The 20,429-nt window shown below is 61.6% G+C and overlaps 3 protein-coding genes across 6 annotated transcripts; 1 reads left to right on the forward strand and 2 right to left on the reverse strand.

Moving 5' to 3' along the window:
* Positions 1-1,401: 1,401 nt before the first annotated feature.
* Positions 1,402-7,022, reverse strand: NKPD1 (NTPase KAP family P-loop domain containing 1). 2 transcript variants are annotated; one of them, XM_065664413.1, is made up of 4 exons: positions 6,865-7,022; positions 5,220-5,319; positions 4,666-4,797; positions 1,402-3,183 (listed from the first exon to the last, which is right to left on the reverse strand). In XM_065664413.1, exons 1-4 carry the CDS (start codon positions 6,886-6,888, stop codon positions 1,556-1,558), a joined length of 1,884 nt encoding a protein of 627 aa, XP_065520485.1. In that variant the 5' UTR covers positions 6,889-7,022; the 3' UTR covers positions 1,402-1,555. The 2 variants fall into 2 exon arrangements, with proteins under 2 accessions (XP_065520485.1, XP_065520486.1); XM_065664414.1 differs by lacking the exon at positions 4,666-4,797.
* A 2,294-nt stretch (positions 7,023-9,316) lies between these two features.
* On the forward strand, positions 9,317-11,777 carry BLOC1S3 (biogenesis of lysosomal organelles complex 1 subunit 3). Its single transcript, XM_065664411.1, has 2 exons — positions 9,317-9,421; positions 9,656-11,777. Exon 2 carries the CDS (start codon positions 9,659-9,661, stop codon positions 10,118-10,120), a length of 462 nt encoding a protein of 153 aa, XP_065520483.1. The 5' UTR covers positions 9,317-9,421; positions 9,656-9,658; the 3' UTR covers positions 10,121-11,777.
* A 2-nt stretch (positions 11,778-11,779) lies between these two features.
* On the reverse strand, positions 11,780-17,944 carry CCDC61 (coiled-coil domain containing 61). Of its 3 annotated transcripts, none has more exons than XM_065664410.1 (14): positions 17,871-17,944; positions 16,810-16,960; positions 16,635-16,717; positions 16,398-16,522; positions 15,416-15,568; positions 15,129-15,204; positions 14,414-14,496; positions 14,270-14,337; positions 13,993-14,065; positions 13,853-13,917; positions 13,342-13,414; positions 13,206-13,263; positions 13,045-13,096; positions 11,780-12,385 (listed from the first exon to the last, which is right to left on the reverse strand). In XM_065664410.1, exons 1-14 carry the CDS (start codon positions 17,931-17,933, stop codon positions 12,267-12,269), a joined length of 1,242 nt encoding a protein of 413 aa, XP_065520482.1. In that variant the 5' UTR covers positions 17,934-17,944; the 3' UTR covers positions 11,780-12,266. The 3 variants fall into 3 exon arrangements, with proteins under 3 accessions (XP_065520482.1, XP_065520481.1, XP_065520480.1); XM_065664409.1 differs by having other exon boundaries at positions 16,419-16,561; XM_065664408.1 differs by having other exon boundaries at positions 16,398-16,561.
* Positions 17,945-20,429: the final 2,485 nt, after the last annotated feature.

Below are 20,429 nucleotides of genomic sequence, written 5' to 3' on the forward strand. Positions count from 1 at the left end.
GTGGTGTTGGTGGCAGTGGGGGGGTGATGGCATCAAAGGGGGGGGCTCTATGGGGGGGGGCATTCGGTGGCATCTCTTTGTTAACACTGGTTTCTATTAAAGGAGCTGCATTCGGCTGTGGGGGCCCCCGGGCAATGGGGAGGATAAAGGGGGGGGGGTGGGAATGGGACCCCTCCCATAACACAGCCCCCCCTGCACCCCAGTATTGGTGCCTTCCAGTATTGGGGTCCCCCCCATTATTGGTACCCTGCCTGCAGCCATTATTGGCCCCCACTATTGACCCCCCCATTATTGGCAGCCTCCATTATTGCCCCCCTGCACCCCATTATTGGTACCCCCCATTATTGGTACCCCCCCTGCACCCCGTTATTGGTACCCCCATTATTGCCGCTCAGTTATTGCCCCCACACACACCCTGGTATTGGTACCCCCCATTATTGGTACCCCCACTGCAGTCATTATTGGCCCCCATTATCCCCCCCCATTATTGACTCCATTATTGGCAGCCCCCATTATTGCCCCTCTGCACCCCATTATTGGTACCCCCCATTATTGGTACCCCCCCTTCACCCCATTATTGGTACCCCCATTATTGGTATGCCTCCTGCACCCCATTATTGATACCCGCCCTGCACCCCATTATTGGCACCCCCCTGCCCTTCATTATTGGTACCCCCATTATTGCTCACTCAATTATTGCCCCCCCGCACCTCGGTATTGGTACCCCCCTATTATTGCCAGCACCCATTATTGGCCCCCATTATTGGTACCCCCATTATTCCCCCCCACACCCCATTATTGGTACCCCCCATTATTGGTACCCCCCTGCACCCCATTGTTGTTACCCCATTATTGATACCCTCCCCTGCACCCCATTATTGGCACCACCCCGCACCCCATTATTGGTACCCCCTATTATTGTACCCCCATTATTGGTACCCCCTGCACCCTGCTATTGGTACCACCCATTATTGCCCACTCAATTATTGCCCCCCCGCGCCCCAGTATTGGTACCCCCCATCAATGATACTCCCCTCTGCACCCCTTATTGGCCCCCATTATTGACTCCCCCGTCATTATTGGCCCCCATGCCCCATTATTGGCACCCTCCTGCAGCTCGTTATTGCCCCCCCCCATTATTGGTACCTACATTATTGGTGTGCACCCTATTATTGGCACTCCCATTATTGGTACCCCCCCCATTATTGATACCTCCCCCCATTATTGGTACCTACTATTATTTGTACCCCCCTATTATTGATACTCCCATTATTGCCCCCTGCACCCCATTATTGGCACCCCGCAGGAGTCCTGATGCCCCCCAAAACCAGGCATCAGCCGAAGCACAGAGCAGGAGGTTGAACCGGTTTATTATGGGCCGACCCCCCCCATATCCCTCCCCTTAAGGCACCCACTCACCATGGGGGTGCCTCCCCCAGTTCCACCCCGTGGTGGCCTCCTCTTGGGACTGGGACAGGAGCCTTCCCCATCTCTGCCCACAGAGCAGCGCCCATGGGTGCCGCATCCCCGCCAGGTCCCCATTATCCCATCGGCATCACTCGGGATGCGGACACTGGACGCTGCGGTTCACGCGCGCCGCCGCCTGGAGCCGATCGAGCCCCCGCAGGAGCCCCATCTTGTGCCGGATGGAGTGGTCCAGGTTGACGGTGACGGCGAGCAGGATGCGCGCGTCCCGGGCCGTGAAGGGGAAATCGCGCTGCAGGAAGCTCTGGAACAGCTCCGGGTCCCCGTCCAGGCTGAGCGCGTTGTGCAGCGCCTGCCGCAGCGCTCCCAGCTCCGCCGCGTGCTCCTCGAAGATGCTCCACAGGGATCGGGCCCCGAGCGCCGGCGCCGCCGGGCTCTGCCACGCGTCCTCGGCGCACTGCAGCGCCCAGCTCAGCCGGCACGGCCACCCGTCCGCCAGCACCACCCACGCGGCCGCCGCGCGCGGGGCCACGGCGCCGGAGCCGCCGGCGCGGTGCAGGAGCAGGCGCAGGGTGATGGGGATGGTGTTGACGACGCGGCGCACGTGGGTGCCGCAGCCGGGGAGGTACCGGGCCAAGGGGTCGGCGGTGTCGCGGAGGCAATGGAACGCTTCGTGGATGCAGCGCACGGCGTCGGCGTCGGCGTCGCCGCGGTCCACGGGGACACTGCAGCCCTTGGCGCGGCGCCGCTCCACGTTGCGGGTGATGACGCGGTACAGGAGGTCCTCCCGCGTCTGGATGGCGGCATCCAGGAAGTGCAGACGGGAGCGGGCGCCCATCTCTGGGATGGAGAAGGGCAGCGAGACGGTGCGGTTGAGGTAGAGGTACCCGTTGTCGGCCAGCCCCTTCATGCAGCCCGTCTGCTCCAGGCAGGGCACGATGACGCTGGGGTCCACGGCCAGGATGAAGATGAAGGGCGCGTTAGCGTCCGACAGCAGCGTGTTGACGGCGTTGAGGACCCCGGCCACCTTCTCCGGGTAGCAGAGCTCCAGGCTGGTGATCTCCAGCACCACGCGGAGCCGCCGGCGCTCGAAGACCTCCATGAAGGCCAGGAAGTCGATGAGCGCCTGCACCTCGGCGCGCACCTTGCTCATGAAGCCCAGCTGCGAGGAGAAGCGCTCGCTGTTGGTCAAGCGCTCGATCTTCTGCTTCTCGCTCACCACCAGGTTCTTGAGGATGGAGACGGCGCCCAGCACCAGCCCGGAGCCCGACAGCGACGCCACGCCGCTGCCCAGCACCTTCAGCACCGGGCTCTCCTTAACGCCCGGCACCAGCAGCGCCACCAGCAGCACCGCGACGCCGACGCCCAGCGCCAGGAGCATGCCCCAGAGCTTGAGGCACATTCCCCGCTTGAGCTCCCACTCCCGCTGGCTGAAGCCGGAGGCGAAGCGGGGCCGGGAGCCCAGGACGTGGAAGACGCTGAGGGGCAGGGCCCCGAAGTGGCTGCGGACACTGTGGCAGAGCGCGGTCACCAGCCCGGCCCAGAGCCGGTCGCAGCCGGCGAACTGCCAGGCGCTGAAGCGGATGAAGATGAAGGCCAGGGCGCGGCGCCGCAGGTGCCCCTCGGTGATGACGGCGCGGTAGAAGCTCAGGTACCAAAGGGCCTGGAGCAGCCCCCAGCCCTTGGGGCTGCGCGGGCGCTGCCGGCCCCGGAGCTCCTCGGAGGCTTCCAGCTCGGCCATGTCCTGGCGCATGAAACCTGCGGGGATGGGGAGCAAGAGAGGGAGGGAAGAGGGAGGGGACGGGAGGGGAGAGAATAGGATAGGATAGGATAGGATAGAGGATAGGATAGGATAGGATAGGATAGGATAGGATAGGATAGGATAGGATAGGGGAGAGAATAGGATAGGATAGGACAGGATAGAGGGGAGGATAGGATAGGATAGGATAGGATAGGATAAAATAGGATATGTTAGAGGAGAGGAGAGGGGAGAGGATAGAGGAGAGAGGGGATAGGATAGGATAGGATAGGATAGGATAGGATAGGGTAGGAGAGAGGATAGGATAGAGGATAGGATAAGATAGGAGAGGACAGGAGAGGAGAAGGGAGAGGATAGAGGAGAGGAGGGGATAGGATAAAATAGCAAAGGAGAGGAGAGGAGAGGAGAGGAGAGGAGAGGAGAGGAGAGGAGAGGAGAGGATAGGATAGGATAGGATAGGATAGGATAGGATAGGATAGGATAGGATAGGATAGGATAGGATAGGATAGGATAAGAGAGGAGAGGATAGGATAGAGGATAGGATAAGAGGATAGGATAGAGGAGAGGAGAGGAGAGGATAGAGGACAAGACAGGACAGGACAGGACAGGATATGATGGAATGGAATGGGATGGGACAAGATAGATTGGGATAGGGTTGCATAAGATCATGACAGATGAGATGATGGGATGGGAGGGATGGGATGAGATGAGATGAGATGAGATGGGATGGGATGAGATGGGATGGGATGAGATGGGATGGGATGAGATGGGATGGGATGAGATGAGATGGGATGGGATGAGATGAGATGGGATGGGATGAGATGAGATGGGATGGGATGAGATGGGACGGGATGGCATGGCATTAAATGGGGTTGGATAAGATCAAGATAGATGAGATGGGATGAGACGACATGGGGAGGGATGGAATAGGGTAGGATGAGTTGAGATAGGATGGCATTGGATGGAATGGTGTGGGATAAGGTCAGTATGGATGAGACAATGGGATGGGATGGAATAAGGATGGGATGGGATTGAATGTGATGGGGATGGCGAGGGATGGGATCAAGATCAGGTAGGATTTGATGGATGGGATGAGACAAGAAGGGATGGAGTGGGATGGGGTGGGCAGGATTGGAATCGGTGAGATGATGATGAGATGGAATGGGATGAGGTGGGATGGGGTGAGAAGAGGAGATGAGATGGGATGGAATGGGATGAGATGGGATGGGATGGGATGAGAAGAGGAGATGGGGTGGGATGGGATGAGATGGGGTGAGAAGAGGAGATGGGATGGGATGGGATGAGATGGGGTGAGAAGAGGAGATGGGATGGGATGGGATGGGATGGGATGGGATGGGATGGGATGGGATGAGATGGGGTGAGAAGAGGAGATGGGATGGGATGGAACAGGACCGGGATGCAGGAGGTGATGGGGTAGGGATGGGATGGGGAGGTCCGGGGGACGCTGGCCCCGCACCCACCGGTGACCTTGTCGAGCAGCGAGAAGAGGCGATGGGTGCAGGGGGCGAAGACCCCGACGGTGACCGGGGTGCCCGTGTGGCAAAGGGTGCGGGAGAGGCAGCGGCAATAGAGGTCATCCTCGGAGAGCGGCTCTGCAGCGGGAATGGGATGGATGGGATGGGATGGATGGGATGGGGCGGATGGGATGGGATGGATGGGATAGATGGGATGGGATGGGATGGATGGGGATGGGATGGGATAGATGGGATGGGATAGGATGGATGGGGATGGGATGGGATGGATGGGATAGATGGGATGGGATGGGATGGATGGGGATGGGATGGGGATGGGATGGATGGGGATGGGATGGATGGGATGGATGGGATAGGATGGATGGGATGGGATGGATGGGATAGGATGGATGGGATGGGATGGATGGGATGGATGGGGATGGGATGGGGTGGGATGGAATGGGATGGATGGGGATGGGATGGGATTGATGGGGATGGGATGGGGTGGGATGTGGTGAGCAGACGGGCCAGGAGAGCCTATTCCCTGTTCCCACCCCCGGTACCTTTGTGCTCCTCGGGCTCCAGCTCAGCATGGGGGCTGCCCCCCACCGCGGTCAGGCAGGGCAGGTTCTCACAGCACCCGCCCCCCGGCGAGCAGGGACCCTGTGGGGACACCATGGGGGGGACATGGGGACACCAAGGGACATGGGGATAGGGGCATATGGGATATGGAACATGGGGACATGGGATATGTGGACACTGGGACAGCCCGTCCTGGGGACACTGGTGTCTGGGGCTCCTCCAACCCATCACTCCTGCAAAAGCCACCCCCATGGGCTCTTCCTGCTCCATCCCATATCCCATACCCCATACCCCACATCCCATACCCCATATCCCATACCCCATACCCCACACCCCATACCCCATACCCCATACCCCACATCCCATACCCCATATCCCATATCCCATACCCCATATCCCATATCCCATACCCCATACCCCATACCCCACATCCCATACCCTATACCCCATACCCCACATCCCATACCCCATATCCCATATCCCATACCCCATATCCCATATCCCATACCCCATATCCCATATCCCATACCCCATACCCCCTATCCCATACCCCATACCCCCTATCCCATACCCCATATCCCATATCCCATACCCCATATCCCATACCCCATACCCCATATCCCATACCCCATATCCCATATCCCATACCCCATATCCCATATCCCATACCCCATACCCCCTATCCCATACCCCATACCCCCTATCCCATACCCCATATCCCATACCCCATACCCCATATCCCATATCCCATACCCCATATCCCATACCCCACACCCCATATCCCATATCCCATACCCCATATCCCATATCCCATACCCCATACCCCATATCCCATACCCCATATCCCATACCCCATACCCCCTATCCCATACCCCATACCCCATATCCCATACCCCATATCCCATACCCCATATCCCATACCCCATACCCCCTATCCCATACCCCATACCCCATACCCCCTATCCCATACCCCATACCCCATACCCCACACCCCATATCCCATACCCCATATCCCATATCCCATACCCCATATCCCATATCCCATATCCCATACCCCATATCCCATATCCCATACCCCATACCCCATATCCCATACCCCATATCCCATACCCCATACCCCCTATCCCATACCCCATACCCCACACCCCATATCCCATACCCCATATCCCATATCCCATACCCCATATCCCATATCCCATACCCCATATCCCATATCCCATACCCCATACCCCATATCCCATACCCCATATCCCATACCCCATACCCCCTATCCCATACCCCATACCCCATACCCCACACCCCATATCCCATACCCCATATCCCATATCCCATACCCCATATCCCATATCCCATATCCCATACCCCATATCCCATATCCCATACCCCATACCCCATATCCCATACCCCATATCCCATACCCCATACCCCCTATCCCATACCCCATACCCCATACCCCACACCCCATATCCCATACCCCATATCCCATATCCCATACCCCATATCCCATATCCCATACCCCATACCCCATACCCCATATCCCATACCCCATACCCCATATCCCATATCCCATACCCCATATCCCATGCCCCATGCCCCATGCCCCATGCCCCATGCCCCGTGTCCTACCCCGGGCAGTGCCCCCGGCTCCATGGCAGCCTCGGGCGCTGCCGGGCCCGGCTCCGGGCGGGATTTATGCGGACGCGGGAGGAAGCGCTGACCCGGGCCGGGGCAGAAATTCCGGCTGCGCCGGGGGCGGCCGCTCCTGAGTCAGGGCCCAGCAATTCCCAGCGGAGCCGGCCCCGGCCGGGGCGGGAGCTGGGCTGGCACCCGGGCGGGGCGGCCGCGGGGACGCGGGGAGAGGGGGAGCGGGGGCACGGGCGGGCACCGCGGGCGTCGGGAGGCAGGGACCTGGGTACGGGGGTACGGGACATCAGGGATACAGGGACCTGGATACAGGGACCTGGGTACAGGGGTACGGGACATCAGGGATGCAGGGGGAGATACAGGGACCTGGATACAGGGACCTGGGTACAGGGACATGGCTACAGGGACATGGATACGGGGGTACGGGACATCAGGGATACAGGGACATGGATACAGGGACCTGGGTACAGGGACCTGGGTACAGGGACCTGGGTACAGGGGTATGGGACATCAGGGGGAAACAGAGGGACATGGATACAGGGACATGGATACAGGGACATGGATACAGGGACGTGGGGGATAGAGGGACATGGGATATCAGGGATACAGGGACATGGATACAGGGATATGGGGGATAGAGGGATATGGGATATCAGGGATACAGGGACGTGGATACAGGGATATGGGGGATAGAGGGATATGGGATATCAGGGATACAGGGACGTAGATACAGGGATATGGGGGGATACAGGGACATTGATACAAGGATGGGGGGGTACAGGGATAAGGACACAGGGATGTGGGGGGGATACAGAGACATGGATAGAGGGATACAGAGACAAGGATAGAGGGATACAGGACATCAGGGATACAGGGATACGGGGACATGGAGAGGGGATGTGGGGACCAAGGGGGATGTGGTTGGAGGGATAGGGGGCATCAGGGATACAGGGACATGGATACAGGGATATGGGGGGATACAGGGATATGGATACAGGGATATGGAGGACCTAAGGGAATGTGGGCACAAGGACATGGGGGGGATAGAGGGACATGGATACAGGGATATGGGGACATCAGGGATACAGGGATATGGGGACATCAGGGATACAGGGATATGGGGGGACTCAGGGACATGGATCCAGGGACATCAGGGATACAGGACATGGATCCCGGGATGTGGGGACACGGGGGTGGCAGAACCAGGAGCCGGCGGCAGGACCTGGTGGCCCCTCCTCCATCCCGATGACATCCTGGTGACCTCATGGTGACATCACGGTGACCTCACCACTTCCTGTGGGACCTGCCTGAGGAACCGCGGGGGGGGCAGGGCAGAGCCAGCCCCATTGGAGTGAATGGGGACAGGGATGGGGGGGGCAGGGATGGTGCCATGAGGATGGGGATGAGGGTCAGGATGAGGATGAGGATGAAGAAGATGAGGATGAGGATGTGGCTGGAGATGAGGATGAGGCCAAGAATGTGGATGGAGGTGGTGATGATGAAGATGGGACCATGGTGGCCCTGGTGCAGGGCCAGGGCTGGGGATGAGGATGAGGATGCAGACAATGAGGATACAGATGGAGGATGAGGATGAGGATGAGGATGAAGAAGATGCAGCTGATGATGAGGATGAAGATGAGGATGGGGACGTGGTGGGTCTGGGCACAGGCCACGGCCAGAGCTGGGGATGAGGATGAGGATAAGGATGAAGACAAGGATGAAGATGGTGAGGATGAGGATGAAGATCAGGATGCAGATGAAGACAAGGATGAAGATGATGAGGATGAGGATGAAGATCAGGGTGCAGATGAAGACAAGGATGAAGATGATGAGGATGAGGATGAAGATCAGGATGCAGATGAAGACAAGGATGAAGATGATGAGGATGAGGATGAAGATCAGGATGCAGATGAAGACAAGGATGAAGATGATGAGGATGAGGATGAAGATCAGGTTGCAGATCAAGACAAGGATGAAGATGATGAGGATGAAGATCAGGTTGCAGATCAAGACAAGGATGAAGATGATGAGGATGAAGATCAGGATGCAGATCAAGACAAGGATGAAGATGATGAAGATGAGGATGAAGATCAGGATGCAGATGACGACAAGGATGAAGATGATGAGGATGAGGATGAAGATCAGGATGCAGATCAAGACAAGGATGAAGATGATGAAGATGAGGATGAAGATCAGGTTGCAGATCAAGACAAGGATGAAGATGATGAGGAACAGGATCCTCTGGCAAAGCCCACAGGATGAGGATGATAATGGGAATGAGGATGAAGATAAGGATGAGGATGATGAAGATGATGAAGATGCCCACAGGGGGCCATGGCCGTGGGGGTCTATGGTGGGGGTGGTGGAACCATCACCCCCAGGCCGCCAGGGGGCAGCACAACCTCTCTGCCACCCCGCGCATGCGCCGCCCGGCAGCGTCCGCCCCTCCCAGCCGAGTGCGGCCGCTTCCGGGTGGCCGCCGCTACTGAACACGTGAAGCAGCGTCTGTCATGTGACCTGCGGCGGCGGCGGGCGGGAGGTAAGGGCCCTATGGGGGGCTATGGGGTCTCTGTCTCGTTATGGGTCACTGTGGGTCAGCCTGTGGGTCACTGTGGCGTCTCTATGGTCTCTATTAGTCACTATATGGTCTCTATGGGTCCCTATGGATCTCTATGAGTCGCTATGGTCTCCATGGGTTTCTGTGGGTCTCGTCTCTATGGTCTCTCTGGTCTCTATGGTCACTGTGTGTCCCCCCCCCCCGTCCCCCCCCCAGGCCATGTCCCAGCGCCCCCCCCCGGGGCTGGTCCCGGGCGAAGCCTCCGAGAGCGACTCAGACCCGGAACTTCCGGTTGGGGGGGGCTGCGTCGGCCTGAAGGTCCCCGGCGAAGCCTCGGAGTCTGAAGAGGAGGAGGAGGAGGAGGAAGGACCGGACTCGCGTGGGGCGCCCCCTGCCGGCGGGGCGGACCCTTCGCTGCTGCAGCAGCGCCTGCGCGCCGGGGCGCGGCGCCTGGGCGGGGCGGTGGCGCGCGCGGCGCGGGGCGGGTTCTGGCGCGCGGCGCGGGGCGCGGCGGGGCTCGGGGCGGGGCTGGCGCGGGCGCAGCTGCGCGCGGCCGCCACCGCCCATTGCCTGCGCGCGGCGCGGCGGGACCTGCGCGCGGTGGCGGCCGCCGTGGACATCGTGACCGCGTGCACGCTCCTGCCCGACGTGCGCGGGCCCGCGGCGGGGGCGCTGCACTGAGCGGCGCTGCCAGCAGGGGGCGCTGCAGGGAGCGGCGCTGCCAGCAGGGGGCGCTGCACTGAGCGGCGCTGCCAGCAGGGGGCGCTGCAGGGAGCGGCGCTGCCAGCAGGGGGCGCTGCAGGGAGCGGCGCTGCCAGCAGGGGGCGCTGCAGGGAGCGGTGATGCCAGCAGGGGGCGCTGCAGGGAGCGGTGATGCCAGCAGGGGGCGCTGCACTGAGCGGTGATGCCAGCAGGGGGCGCTGCAGGGAGCGGTGACACCAGCAGGGGGCGCTGCAGGGAGCGGTGACGCCAGCAGGGGGCGCTGCAGGGAGCGGTGATGCCAGCAGGGGGCGCTGCAGTGCGCGGCGCTGCCGGCGGGGGGCACCGGAGTCACTGCGGTGGCACCGGAGCCACGGGGGAGGCACCGAGAGCGCTGTGGTGGCACCAGGGCTCTGTGCTGGCACCAGCGCCTTCACATGTGAGCGATGACCCGATGGTGGCACCAACGTCCTCGAGGTGGCACCAACATCACTGTGATGGCACCAGGACTCTTGTGGTGGCACCAGCACCTTCATGTGGCACCAACGTCCTCAAGGCACCAGGGCCTTCATGGTGGTACCAATGTTACTGTGGTGGCACCGGAACCATCGTGGTGGCACCAATGTCTTCATGCGTGACCAATGACTCAAGGTGGCACCAACATCACTGTAATGGCACCAGGACTCTTGTGATGGCACCAGCACCTTCATGTGGCACCAACGTCCTCAAGGCACCAGGGCCTTCATGGTGGTGCCAACGTTACTGTGGTGGCACCGGAACCATTGCTGTGGCATCAATGTCTTCATGGTGGTACCAATGACCTCAAGGTGGCACCAACATCATTGTGGTGGCACCAGGACTCTTGTGGTGGCACCAGCGCCTCCACATGTGAGCAATGACCTTATGGTGCCATCAACATCATGGTGGCACCAACGTCCTCAAGGCACCAGGGTCTTCATGGTGGTACCAACGTTACTGTGGTGGCACCGGAACCATTGCGGAGGTACCAACGTCATTGTGATGGCACCAGGGCTCTTGTCGTGGCACCAATGTCTTCATGTGTGACCAATGACCTGATGGTGGCATCAACAGCATCATGGTGGTACCAACGCCCTCTCAAGGCATCCAGGTCTTCATGGCATCAACGTCCTCGTGCTGGCACCGATGTCCTAATGTGGACCAATGACCTCGTGGTGGCACCAACGTCCTCAAGGCACCAGGGTCTTCATGGGGGCACCAATGTTACTGTGGTGGCACCAACATCACTGTAGTGGCACCAACATCATTGTGGTGGCACCAGTGCCTTCTCACGTCACCCATGGTGGCACCGTCCTCAAGGCACCATCAACGTCCCCGTGGTGGCACCAGGACCATTGTGGCATCGCCACCATCCTCACGGTGCCACCGTCACCAAGCAGAGCCCGTGGCACCGCCGCTGTCCCCATGGACCCCTCCTTGGTGCCCCCAGCCGGTGCCTTTGGCCACTGTTGTCCCCAGCAGCTCCATTGTGTGACCCAATAAAGCTCCGGGGGGGGCACCAGGAGGTGTCACCCCGGGTATGGGGACAATGGAGCCCAGCAGTGTCCCCCCGGCTATGGCCATGGGGACACCCATGGAGCCCCCCCTCAGGAACAGGACACGTGTGGGGCCACTGAGGGTTTATTGTGGGGACGCGTGTGCCATGGCCATGGCACTATGGGGGGGGCCCATTGGTTTTGGGGGTGTCACATGTGGGTCCCAGGGGGGCCCATGGGGGCTGCATTGGTTGGGGGGGGTCACAATGGGGTCCTATTGGTCGGGCGGGGGTGTCACATGTGGGTTCCAGTGGGCATCACAATGGGGTCCCATTGGTGTGGGAAGGGGGGTCCCAATAGGGTCCCATTGGTATGGGGGGGTTCACATGGGGGTTCTGGAGGGCTCCCATGGGGATCCCATGTGGGTCCCAAGAGGGTCCCATTGGTGTGGGGGGGTCACATGTGGGTCCCAGGGGGATCCCATTGGTCACATGTGGGTCCTGGGGGGGTCCCATTGGTCACATGTGGGTCCTGGAGGGGGTCCCATTGGTCACATGTGGGTCCCGGGGGCGGGTCCCATTGGTCACATGTGGGTCCTGGGGGGATCCCATGGGTCACATGTGGGTCCCGGGGGGCTCCCATTGGCTGCCGGGGGGTAACATCCTGGCCATGACCTCCTGCAGCGCCTGCAGTCGCGCGTCAATCTCAGCCAGTTCAGTCTCGTGCTGGTTCTCTGGGGGGGACAAAGGGGCACCAATGGGCACCGATGGCACCAAGGGGCTCCAATGGCACCAATGGGCTCCAATGGCACCAGTGGGTTCCAATAGCACCAATGGGTTCCAATGGCACCAATGGCTCCAATGGGTTCCAATGGCATCAATGGCACCAATGGCACCGATGGCACCAATGTGTTCCAATGGGTTCCAATGGCATCAATGGGCACCAATGGCACCAATGGGCTTCAATGGCCACCAATGGGCTCCAATGGGTTCCAATGGCACCAGTGTGCGCCAATGGCACCAATGGGCACCAATGGTATCAATGGGCACCAATGGGCTCCAATGGCACCAATGGGCTCCAATGGCACCAATGTGCGCCAATGGCACCAATGTGTTCCAATGGCACCAACGGGCTCCAGTGGGTTCCAATGGCACCAATGGGCTCCAATGGGTTCCAATGGCACCAGTGTGCGCCAATGGCACCAATGGGCACCAATGGGTTCCAATGGCTCCAATGGGTTCCAATGGGTTCCAATGGCTCCAATGGGCATCAATGGGCACCAATGAGCTTCAATGTCTCCAATGGGCACCAGTGGGTGCCAATGGCATCAATGGGTCTAAATGGGGGGGGGGGCACCCCAACAGTGCACATAGGGGGTAAGGGGGGGCTCACCTTTACTGGAGCGCTTGGTTGTGGGGGCCTTGCAGGAGGCCACGCGCTGGCCCTGGAGGGGGAACGCCACTGTCAGCCCATAGCATGCTATGGGGCACCCCATGGATAGGGGGGGCTATGGGGCACCCCATGGATTGGGGGGGGCTCTGGGCTCTACTCACCGCACTGGCCCCATTGCAGGTCAAGGTGCTCAGGGGTCTCCGGCCATGGGGTGTTCTCCTGTCAGTGGAGGGGGGCACATTTAGGGGTGCTCGAGGGTGTCCCCAATGTCCTCCCCCTGACCCATAGCGGGGTTACCTGGGGCGCTGGGGCGGGTCCTCAGCCCCACTGCCTGAGCTCAGCACTGAGCGGCGGCTCCGGCAGCTTTCGGCTATGGGGAGATGGGGGGACATAGAACACCCCATAAACCACCCCATAACCACCTCACTGCACCCTATAACCACCCCATAACCACCGCACTGCACCCCATAACCACCCCACTGCACCCCATAACCACCCCATAACCACCGCACGGTACTCCATAACCACCCCATAACCACCGCACTGCACCCCATAACCACCCCGTTGTGCCCTATAACCACCCCACTGCACCCATTGCTTACCATAGCCCCCCATAACCACCCCATTGTGCCCTATAACCACCCCACTGTACCCCATAAACACCCCATAGCGCCCCATAACCAACCCATTGCACCCCATAACCAACCCATTGCACTCCATAACCACCCCACTGCACCCCATAACCACCCTACTGCACCCTATAACCACCCCATAGCGCCCCATAACCAACCCATTGTGCCCCGCTCACCCGAGGAGCTGCGTCCCCGGCTCCTGGCGGGGCTGCTGCTGCTGACCCCTGCCCCACGGCGCTGGCTGCACCCATAGGAAACAATGGGTCACGGGGGGTGGGGATAAGGCTGGGACCCCCCCCCCCATGTCACCACCTACTTGTGGGGCTGGAGCTGCTGCTGCCGCCGCTGCCGGGCCCGGACGAAGGCGGTGGGGTCAAACCGGGGGGGTGCTGATGGGAGGAGGGGTTCATGTGGGTCCCAGCCCCATTGCACGTGTGGGTCCTAGCCCCATTGCACGTGTGGGTCCCAGCCCCATTGCATGCGTGGGTCCCAGCCCCATTGCATGTGTGGGTCCCAGCCCCATTGCATGGGTGTCCCAGCCCCACTGCATGTGTGGGTCCCAGCCCCATTGCAGGGGGCTGCCCCCCATTCACCTGCAGGCGATGGGGACCGTGATGGGGGGGGCCTCTCTCGGGACCCTGGAGCTGAGGGTGTCCTGTGGCTGTCAATGGGAGCAGAGCATGAGGAGACCCCCCCACTTATGGGGCACCCCCCATTGCCCCACAGCCCCCTCTCACCCCCTCCGGCTCGATGCCAGCTCAGCTGTGAGGCTCCTGACCCGCAGCTTGAGCCTCTGCTCCGATGCCTTCGCCTCTTCCAGCTGGAATGGGATGGATGGGATTGAATGGGATTGGATGGGATGGATGGGATGAGGTTGGGATGGGAAGGATGGGATGAGGTTGGGACGGGATGAGGTTGGGATGAGGCTGGGATGGGATGGGATGGATGGGATGACATGGAAGGGATGAGGTTGGGATGGGATGGGATGAGGTTGGGATGAGGTTGGGATGGGACGGATGGGATGAGGTTGGGATAGGATGGGATGAGGTTGGGACGGATGGGATGACGTTGGGATGGGATGGGATGAGGTTGGGACGGGATGAGGTTGGGATGAGGCTGGGATGGGATGGGATGGATGGGATGACATGGAAGGGATGAGGTTGGGATGGGATGGGATGAGGTTGGGATGGGATGGATGGGATGACATGGAAGGGATGAGGTTGGGATAGGATGGGATGAGGTTGGGATGGGATGGATGGGATGAGGTTGGGATGAGGTTGGGATGGGATGGATGGGATGAGGTTGGGATGAGGTTGGGATGGGGTTGGGATGGGATGGATGGGATGAGGTTGGGATGAGGTTGGGATGGGATGGATGGGATGAGGGTCCCTTTCCCATCAGCCCCCGCCCACCCCAGCACCGGGACCCCCCAGAGCCCATCCTGGATCCAACCTGAGCCAGGAGCTCCCGGTGCCGGCGCTGGAGCTCGTCCTGGCAGCGCCGCTTCTCCTCCACTGCCCGCTGCAGCCTGCGGGGACGGGAGGTCAATGGGAGAGCGGATACCCCATAGCCCATATCCCATAACCCATACCCCATATCCCATACCCCATATTCCATACCCCATATCCCATACCCCATACCCGATACCCCATAGCCCATACCCCCTATCCCATACCCCATACCCCACATCCCATACCCCGTAGCCCGTACCCCACATCCCTCCCCACACCATCACTCACTGCTCCCGGAGCCGCTGGATCTCTGCATCCCGAGGATCCGGGCGGCGCTGGGCCCGGAGCCGCTCCAGTTCCTGCTGGAGCTCCCGGAGCTGCCTCCGGAGCGCAGCGGGATCCGGGCGCCCCACGTAGGGCAGAGGGAGCGGGTAATGGATCCTGGATGGGGACAGGGGGAGGGTGGGGTCCTGGTGCATGTCCCATAGCCCATACCCAATATCCTATACCTCATATAGCCCATAGCCCATATCCATACCCTATATCCCATGCCCCATACCCCATATCCCATACCCCATATCCCATGCCCCATATCCCATACCCATACCCCGTACCCCATATCCCATATCCTATACCCCATACCCCACAGCCCACATCCCATTCCCCATACCCAATACCCCATATCCCAAATCCCATACCCCATATCCCATACCTCACACCCCACATCCCATACCCCATATCCCATACCCACCCCCCATACCCCACACCCCATACCCCATATCCCATACCCCATACCCACACCCCATATCCCACACCCCACATCCCATACCCCATATCCCATACCCCACACCCCATATCCCATACCCCATATCCCATACCCCACACCCCATATCCCATACCCCATATCCCACACCCCATATCCCACACCCCACACCCCATATCCCATACCCCATATCCCATACCCCACACCCCATACCCCACACCCCATATCCCACACCCCATATCCCACACCCCACACCCCATATCCCATACCCCATATCCCATACCCCATACCCCACACCCCATACCCCATATCCCATACCCCATACCCCACACCCCATACCCCATATCCCATACCCCATATCCCATACCCCACACCCCATACCCCACACCCCATATCCCACACCCCATATCCCACACCCCATATCCCATACCCCATATCCCATACCCCATATCCCATACCCCACACCCCACACCCCCCACGCCCAGCCCGCACCCCGTCCCTCGGCACCTATCGAACTCCACGCAGTACCCCAGGATCAGGTACCGCCTGGCGCTCAGCGGGGACCCGGCGGCCGCCGGGGGGGGGGCCCGCGCCGACATTCCCGCTTTCCGGCTCCGCAGCAGCTCCAGGTCCTTGTAGGTGAGCAGCTCGAGGCTGACGGCGTCACTGCTCTGCGGCGGGGGGGCAACGGGGGTGTCCACGCGCGCCCCCCCCGCCGAGCCCCATGGATGCCCCCAGTCCCACCTGCAGCAGCGCCGCTTCCAGCATGGCGCAGAAGATCCCAAACTGCTTGAAATTCCCGGTTTTCCGGGTCAGTTCCTCGATGGCTGCAATGGGGGGGGTGAAATCAATGCATGGGGGGGGGGGGGACGACACCCCAAACCCCCCCCCCCCCAAAGTGGGGGCACCGGGGCCTCACCAGCAGCGTCGAACTCGCCCCTCCATCGGTCCGCAGTGCTCTGAGCCTCGACCTCCACTTCCAGGCTGGACGGGGCCAGGCCGAGGCGCACGCGGTGCGGCCCCGGCCGGAAGCAGCACTCGGCCTGCAGGGAGCGGGGCTCCGCCATGGCCTGCGGCACCCATGGGTGTGGGATCCAAGTCAATGGGGCACCCATGGGTGCGGGATCCTAGTCAATGGGGCACCCATGGGTGCGGGGCCACGTCAATTGGCACCCATGGGTGCAGGATCCAAGTCAATGGGGCACCCATGGGTGCGGGATCCAAGTCAATGGGGCACCCATGGGTGCGGGGCCACGTCAATGGGGCACCCATGGGTGGGGGATCCAAGTCAATGGGGCACCCATGGGCGCGGGGCCACATGAATGGGGCACCCATGGGTGCAGGGAAACACGTCAATGGGGGGCACCCATGGGAGCGGGGCCCACGTCAATGGGGCACCCATGGGTGCAGGATCCAAGTCAATGGGGCACCCATGGGTGCGGGGCCCATGTCAATGGGGCACCCATGGATGCGGGGCCACGTCAATGGGGCACCCATGGGTGGGGGATCCAAGTCAATGGGGCACCCATGGGTGCGGGGCCCACATCAATGGGGCACCCATGGGTGGGGGATCCAAGTCAATGGGGCACCCATGGGTGCGAGGCCACGTCAATGGGGCACCCATGGGTGGGGGATCCAAGTCAATGGGGGCACCCATGGGTGCGAGGCCACGTCAATGGGGCACCCATGGGTGGGGGATCCAAGTCAATGGGGGCACCCATGGATGCGGGGCCATGTCAATGGGGCACCCATGGGTGGGGAACCCATGTCAATGGGGCACCCATGGGAACGGGACCCATGTCAATGCGGCACCCATGGGTGCGGGCCCACATCAATGGGGGGAACCCATGGGTGGGGGATCCAAGTCAATGGGGCACCCATGGGTGCGGGGCCCGGGTCTATGGGGATCAATGGGGCTGAGGGATCAATTGGGGGCGGGCGGGGGGTCCCATGGGGAGGACCCCGCCCGCGGGCACTCACCGAGCCCACCGCGCTCCGCCACCTCCGAGGACCCTCCCTTCCGCCGTAAAGCGCCCTCCCCATTGGCCAGCCGCGCCCCTCCCCGCTTCTCATTGGCTGTGGCAGCTGCCCATCACCTCATGTCGGTCTCTGCTTCCAGCCGGCCGTTAGGCACCTCCCTCAATCCTATTGGCTTTCGGGATGAGCCCGCCTCTCATCTCCGCCATCCCATTGGTTGTCGCTGCTGCCAGTCATTAGCCCACCCCTCCCTCCGTGTTTGTGGCGCACTCTGCCGCGTGTTCACGCAGGCGCCAATTGGCCACGCCCCCTCCCGGTGATGACCACGCCCCTTCCCATTGAGGACCACGCCCCCTCCGATAGGCCGCCTCGTGGCCACGCCCCCTCCCATTGATCACCGCGTGGCCACGCCCCCTCCCATTGATAATCAGGGGGGCTCCATTCATGCCACAGGAGGGCGGGAGCGGGGCCGTGGGGACCACGGGAACAATACGGGGGGGGGCAGATTGCGTCCCCACCCCCCCGCGTGCTCCATTCATCCTTGGGGGGGGGCGCGGAAATCAACGCATTCATCAATGGAGTCTTGATAAATTGGGGGGGGGGCGCGCCGCGCTTTCCGCCACGCCCTCACCGTCGCCACGCCCCGTTTTCCCGCGCAGCCGCGCTGTTTCCCGCCAGCCCCTCCCGTTTCCCCGGCCCCTTTAAGGCGCGGTATGTGAACGGGGAAGGGGGGGGGGTGCGGGGGGGGGGGGGTCCCGGTGCGGGTCCCGGTGCGGACGGAGCCCCCCCGCAGCGATGGCGCGGCGGCGGCAGTGGTGTCACCTGTGCGAGCTGCCCAAGACGCCGTGGGCCGTGGTGTGGGACTTCAGCGAGGCCGTGTGCCGCGGCTGCGTCAACTTCGAGGGCAGCGCCCGCATCGAGCCCCTGCTTGCGGCCGCCCGGAGCCTCCGCTACGAGCGCGGCGAAGCGCAGAGCCCCGACGAGCAGCGGGCCCGGAAGCCGCCGGTGCCGGTGCCGGTGGAGCCGGCCCGGTGCGCCCCGTCCCACGGCCGCTGCCGCAAGGACCGCGCCGGGCCGGGCAGGGCCCTGGCTTTGGACGCCGCTCCCCGGTTCCTCAGCGAGCACCCCCGAGGCTCCGGCGCGGCCGCGCTGGGCTTGGCCAAGCGGATGCTGCAGGAGTGCGGCGCCGGCCCCGGGAGAGCCGCGGCCTCCGGGTGCCACCGGGACAGCGGCGGCGAATGGCGACGGCTCCCGGAGCCCCCCCGCTTCTTCCGACACCCCGAGGAGGCGCCGTCGGGGCCGCGCCGCCGCCGGCCCCCCCCGCCGCCCGTCGCGGAGCCGGGGCCGCTGTGCTGCGGGCTCTGCCGCCGGCGCCTGGAGGACACCCACTTCGTGCAGTGCCCCGCCGTGCCCGGCCACCGCTTCTGCTTCCCCTGCGCCCGCAGGGCCATCGGGGCCCGCGGGGCCGGCGCCCCCGACGTGAACTGCCCGAGCGGCCGGCGCTGCCCCCTCGCCGGCTCCGGGCTGCCCTGGGCCTTCCTGCAGGAGGAGATCGCCGCCATCCTGGCCGGGGAGGTGCGGGTCAAGAGGGAGCGGGACCCATAAGGGGCCCCCCCTCCCTCCACCACCAAACCCCCGCCGCTGCCCCATTGCGCCTCAGTGGGGGGGGGGGGGGCGAGCTGAGCCTGCCCCCCCTGCTGCGGGGGGGGGGAGCCAAGTGCCTGTGCTCGGGGGGGTGGGCAATAAAGATGTTGGGGGGCTTTGGAGATGAGGCTGGGCTGGTTCTTGGGGGGTAAAGGGGATGGAGGTGGGAAACGGGGGGTCTGTGGGGGTTTCTATGGGGTATCCCTATGGGGGGTTTCTATAGGGTATCGCTATGGGGGGGTTCTGTAGGGTATCGCTATGGGGGTTTCTATAGGTTATCACTATGGGGGTCTATGGGGGGTTTCTATAGGGTATCGTTATGGGGGGTTTCTATAGGGTATCACTATGACGGGTCTATGGGGGGTTTCTATAGGGTATCTCTATAGGAGGTTTCTATAGGGTATCACTATGGGGGTCTATGGGGGGTTTCTATAGGGTATCGTTACGGGGGGTCATGGGGTTTCTGTGGGGTATCGCTATGGGGGGTCTATGGGGTGTTTCTATAGGGTATCACTATGGGGGGTCTATGGGATGTTTCCGTAGGGTATCGCTATGGGGGGTCTATGGGGTGTTTCTATAGGATATCGCTACAGGGGGGCTGTGGGGTGTTTCTATAGGTAATCACTATGGGGGTCTATGGGGTGTTTCTATAGGGTATCGTTATGGGGGGTTTCTAGAGGGTATCGCTATGGGGGTCTTTGAAGAGTTTCTATAGGGTATCATTATGGGGGGTTTCTATAGGGTATCGTTACGGGGGGGTCTATGGGGTGTTTAGGGTATCGCTATGGGGGTCTATGGGGTGTTTCTATAGGGTATCGGTATGGGGGTCTATGGGGTGGTGTTATGGGGTATCACTGTGGGGGTCTATGGGGTGTTTCTATAGGGCATCACTATGGGGCAGTCTATGGGGTGTTTCTA

The sequence above is a fragment of the Lathamus discolor genome, unplaced genomic scaffold (genome assembly GCF_037157495.1).
Source record: "Lathamus discolor isolate bLatDis1 unplaced genomic scaffold, bLatDis1.hap1 Scaffold_182, whole genome shotgun sequence".
NCBI lineage: Eukaryota > Metazoa > Chordata > Aves > Psittaciformes > Psittacidae > Lathamus > Lathamus discolor.